We start from the raw sequence: 5,000 nt of genomic DNA on the forward strand, positions 1-5,000 counted from the left end.
TCCACAGAGACGTGAACTAACCGCTTCACTTCTGGGCAAATCATTTCATTTTATGCCTCTCTCGTAATATTTCTGCCACATAAAAAAAAAAAAAAAATCAACCTTCTGCTTTTCCCTATGCCCTCTGCTGCGTCTCATTGCAAGCAGTTTATAAAAGGGCTACGAGGAATAAGAAAGGACGATCATGCAGCGAGAGGACTTGGAGAGATCTGATGTAGGTGCTCAGATGGCATAGGGCGACAAACAAGATAAATTAGGTGGAGCAATCACAGCAAGACTAGACCTGTTATTACGGAAGGAATATGCTTGTTAGAGTCAGTACAAAGGAAAATGACTGAAAAAAGGAGAGGAGGAGGAGAGAATGAGCGAGAAGGAGAGGAGGAGAGGAGATAATAAGAAAACAAGGAGGAGGAGGAGGAGGAGGAGAGAATGAGAGGAGAATGGGAAAAAGAGAGGAGGAGGAGAGGAAAGAATGATAAAAAAAGGAGAGGAGAAAAGAGAAAAAAGAGAGAAATTGAAAGGAGAATGAGAAAAAAAGGAGGAGGCGTGGAGTAAGAAAAAAAAGAAAGGAGAGAATGAGAGGAGAATGAGAAAAAAAGGAGAGAATAAGAAAAAGAGAGAGAGAGAGAGAGAGAGAGAGAGAGAGAGAGAGAGAGAGAGAGAGAGAGAGAGAGAGAGAGAGAGAGAGAGAGAGAGAGAGAGAGAGAGAGAGAAAGCTAAAAAGACACAAGGGATGAGAAATAAACATCACAAGAGACTAAACCTTTTCATTCAATTTACATACAATCTTTACATGCACAAATGAAGAGGGGGACGTGATGGAGGTGCTGCAGTGGCATAAGGAACATAACAAGTGCAATACAAACAAGACCCTTATATAGTAATGAAGACTGGACTGGATAAGAAGTAACGGGTTCAATCTTGAAAAGTTAGAATTAAGAAAGAGGTAGCAAGATATTGGTTCTCAGAGTGGCAGGTAACTGGAACAGACTGGGAGAGTGAACTGGGAGAGTGTGGGAAGGTGAACTGAGGAAAAAAAAAAAAAAAAGGAACTGGGAGAGGCTTAACTGGGAGTGTACTGGGAGAGTGTACTGGAAGAGTGTACTGGGGGAGTGTTCTACGAAAATATACAGGGAAAGTGTATTTATTGGGAATATGAACTGGGAGAGTGTGCTGGGAGAGTGTGCTGGGAGAGTGTACTGGGAGAGACTTTACATAAAACTTTAACAGGGGATCTACAAGGAGGGCATACTGAGATGGCTACCGGCTGGCTTTACTGGGGAGCTTTAGAATGTTAATTTACTGGGAATCGACTGGGATAACTTTACTGAATAACTTTACCGTAGAAGCTTTACTGCGTGTCTACTGGGAGCTTTTCTAGTGGAGATTTACAACGTAACTTTACTGGTGGAGCTTTATAGTGTGGCTTTACTGGGATACCTTTACCATGTGGCTTTACAATATGTTTTTACTGGTGGAGCTTTATAATGTGGCTTTACTGGTGGAGCTTTATAATGTGGCTTTACTGGTAGAGCTTTATATTGTGGCTTTACTGGTGGAGCTTTATAATGTGGCTTTACTGGTAGAGCTTTATAATGTGGCTTTACTGGTGGAGCTTTATAATGTGGCTTTACTGGTGGAGCTTTATAATGTGGCTTTACTGACAGAGCTTTATAATGTGGCTTTACTGGTAGAGCTTTATAATGTGGCTTTACTGGTGGAGCTTTATAATGTGGCTTTACTGATAGAGCTTTATAATGTGGCTTTACTGGTGGAGCTTTATAATGTGGCTTTACTGGTGGAGCTTTATAATGTGGCTTTACTGACAGAGCTTTATAATGTGGCTTTACTGGTGGAGCTTTATAATGTGGATTTACTGGTGGAGCTTTATAATGTGGCTTTACTGGTGGAGCTTTATAATGTGGCTTTACTGGTGGAGCTTTATAATGTGGATTTACTGGTGGAGCTTTATAATGTGGATTTACTGGTGGAGCTTTATAATGTGGCTTTACTGGTGGAGCTTTATAATGTGGCTTTACTGGTGGAGCTTTATAATGTGGCTTTACTGGTGGAGCTTTATAATGTGGCTTTACTGGTGGAGCTTTATAATGTGGCTTTACTGGTGGAGCTTTATAATGTGGCTTCACTGGTGGAGCTTTATAATGTGGCTTTACTGGTGGAGCTTTATAATGTGGCTTTACTGGTGGAGCTTTATAATGTGGCTTTACTGGTGGAGCTTTATAATGTGGCTTTACTGGTGGAGCTTTATAATGTGGCTTTACTGGTGGAGCTTTATAATGTGGCTTTACTGGTGGAGCTTTATAATGTGGCTTTACTGGTGGAGCTTTATAAGTGGCTTTACTGACAGAGCTTTATAATGTGGCTTTACTAGTAGAGCTTTATAATGTGGCTTTACTGGTGGAGCTTTATAATGTGGCTTTACTGGTGGAGCTTTATAATGTGGCTTTACTGGTGGAGCTTTATAATGTGGCTTTGCTGGTGGAGCTTTACGATGTGGCTTTACTGCAAGTTTTATAATATGACTTTGCTGGTGGAGCTTTATAATGTAGTTTTGCTGTGAGCTTTACAGTGTGACTTTACTGAATGCCTTTATTGTGGTCTTTACTATAAGGAACTTTTTCTGAATACCTTTACTGTAAAAAAAAAAAAAAAACTACTGGCAACTTTACAGGAAAGCTTCAGTGCGTGGCTTTATTGAATGATTAATGAAGACTTTACTGGGATATTGTACTGGTGGCTTTATTTACTGGGCGTTACTAGAAGGTTTATTTGTGGGGTGAGTTTACTGGTGTGGGTCTACTGATGGCTTTATCATGGGGCTTTATAGTGGCGCAGGCTTTACCGGGAGTGTGGCAGCGCGTGGCTTTACTGGGAAACTTTACTAGGATAGATTTCACTTTGGAGAGAATTGGACATTAAAGTAATTTTCGCTTCAAACACAAGGCCACTGCAACCTCTCTCTCTCTCTCTCTCTCTCTCTCTCTCTCTCTCTCTCTCTCTCTCTCTCTCTCTCTCTCTCTCTCTCTCTCCACTTCCGCGTCATTTAGAATTTTTTTTCCAACATTTTTATTCCTCGTTCGTGTTTTTTTTCTTCCCATCTCGTTTTTTTTTTTTTACCTCTTTTTCCATTTCGTTTTTTTTTTTGGACTGCCAAGTATTTCCTCCCGTTTTCTGTTTCCATTTTCTTTCTTCCCGTCACTTTTAGCATCGTGGACTGAGTGAATGTTTAAATGCCACGGTGAATAATAATGTTGCTAATGACTCCTCCTGGGAATGTTGTGTAAATGAAAGCTGTGATATAATATTTGTGTGAGGCTTGTTTTCTTTTTTCCTACCTTTTTTTTCCTTCTTCGTTTTTCTTATTTATTGTTTTTTTTCATTTATGGTTACTTTCTAATTTTTTTCCCTTCTTCCTTCGATTCTTCCTTTTTCTAATAATTTCCTTTCTTATTTCTTCGTTCTCTTTCTTCTTTATTTCTTTCCTTCTATCATTCTTTTAATTTTTCTTTCCTTCCCTTCTTCCCTTTCTTTCATGAACTTTGTTTTATATTCCTATGTATATTTTTTTCTTTATATTCAATCTCCATTTTCTTTCATTCCTTCCTTTCCTTCACTTTCCTTTTCTTTTTCTCTTTTTCCTTTCCTTTCCTTCCACTTATTTGATCTATTTTGTTTTAATTTCCTTTCTATGTTTTTTCCTTTATATTTTTCTTCCAGTGTTTTCCTTCCTTAATTTCTTTCTTTCCTTCTTCCTTCCTTCTTTTTTCCTTCTTCCATTCCTTCCTCTCTCTCCTAACTTCTTTCTTCTCTCTTACATTAATTGATTCCTTTGAAACACAATTAATTACCTGCCCCGATTAATGATGATACCTAAATTACTACTACAACTACTACTACTACTACTACTACTACTACTACTACTACTACTACTACCACTATTATCACCACCACCACCACCACTACTGCCATTACCACCACTACTACTACTACTCTTCTACTACAACTACTACATGAACAACAACTACTACTACCACCACTAGTACAAGCCCATTTATCACACGTGTGGCAGGTATGCGTGACTAATTAATCACGAGACTCACCTGTGCTATTCATTAAATTTTACATTAATTGACGCACCATGACACAGCACAGAGAGAGAGAGAGAGAGAGAGAGAGAGAGAGAGAGAGAGAGAGAGAGAGAGAGAGAGAGAGAGAGAGAGAGAGAGAGAGAGAGAGAGAGCCCACACACACCACCTAATAACTATAATCAAAACTGGACTCAAACTTTACCTATTGAATCTATGAATAAAAAAAAAAAAAGAAAAAAAAATATTGTCTGCACTTTGCTCTCATTAAATATTCTCATTTAACCGAATTACGAGAAAAGGAGGAACTGAACTCCGACAAAAAGAGGTTGAAATCCGCTTTAATATCCGGACCTTTGATGCATAGGGGGAGAGGGGGAAGGGAGGGAGGGGGGGAGTGCAAGATGGAGGGAAGGGGAGGAGGGAGGAGAGAAGATTAGGAATGGAGGGCAAAGGAAAAGGGAGGTGAAGGTCTAGATAGGAGGAGGAGGAGGAGGAGGAGGAGGAGGAGGAGGAGGAGGAGGAGGAGGAGGAGGAGGAGGAGGAGGAGGAGGAGGAGGAGGAGGAGGAGGAGGAAGAGGAAGAGGAAGAGGAAAAGGAAGAGGAAATAAAAATAAGGAATGAAAGTGAAATACAGGAGAGAAAAAGGAAGAAGTCAAGGGAAAGGAGGAGGAGGGAAGGGAAAAGGAAGGAAAAGAAGCATAAATATATTGAAAGAGGAGGAGGAGGAGGAGGAGGAGGAGGAGGAGGAATAAAGGAAGGAAGGAAGGAAGGAAAGAGGAAGAAGAGAAGAAAAGTGAGGGATGAAAGAGTAATACAAAAAAAAAAGATTGAAAAGGAAGGAGGAGAAGAAGGAAAAAAAGACGAGAAAGAAAAAAAAATAAAATAAAAGAT

At 39.7% G+C, this 5,000-nt stretch overlaps 1 protein-coding gene across 1 annotated transcript; it reads right to left on the reverse strand.

Moving 5' to 3' along the window:
* Positions 1 to 1,144: 1,144 nt before the first annotated feature.
* Positions 1,145 to 2,836, reverse strand: LOC135113009 (uncharacterized). Its single transcript, XM_064027929.1, has 3 exons — positions 2,808 to 2,836; positions 1,447 to 2,361; positions 1,145 to 1,160 (listed from the first exon to the last, which is right to left on the reverse strand). Exons 1-3 carry the CDS (start codon positions 2,834 to 2,836, stop codon positions 1,145 to 1,147), a joined length of 960 nt encoding a protein of 319 aa, XP_063883999.1.
* Between the last annotated feature and the right edge of the window lie 2,164 nt (positions 2,837 to 5,000).

Source organism: Scylla paramamosain, chromosome 25 (genome assembly GCF_035594125.1).
Source record: "Scylla paramamosain isolate STU-SP2022 chromosome 25, ASM3559412v1, whole genome shotgun sequence".
NCBI lineage: Eukaryota > Metazoa > Arthropoda > Malacostraca > Decapoda > Portunidae > Scylla > Scylla paramamosain.

Bases quoted from the DNA above. Each gene is read 5' to 3' on its own strand.
- LOC135113009 (XM_064027929.1), bottom strand. From the start codon at position 2,836: ATGATAAAGCCATCAGTAGACCCACACCA. The intron at 2,362-2,807 runs GTAAACTCACCC...AAGCTCTGTCAG, and splicing joins CCATCAGTAGACCCACACCA to TAAAGCCACTTATAAAGCTC.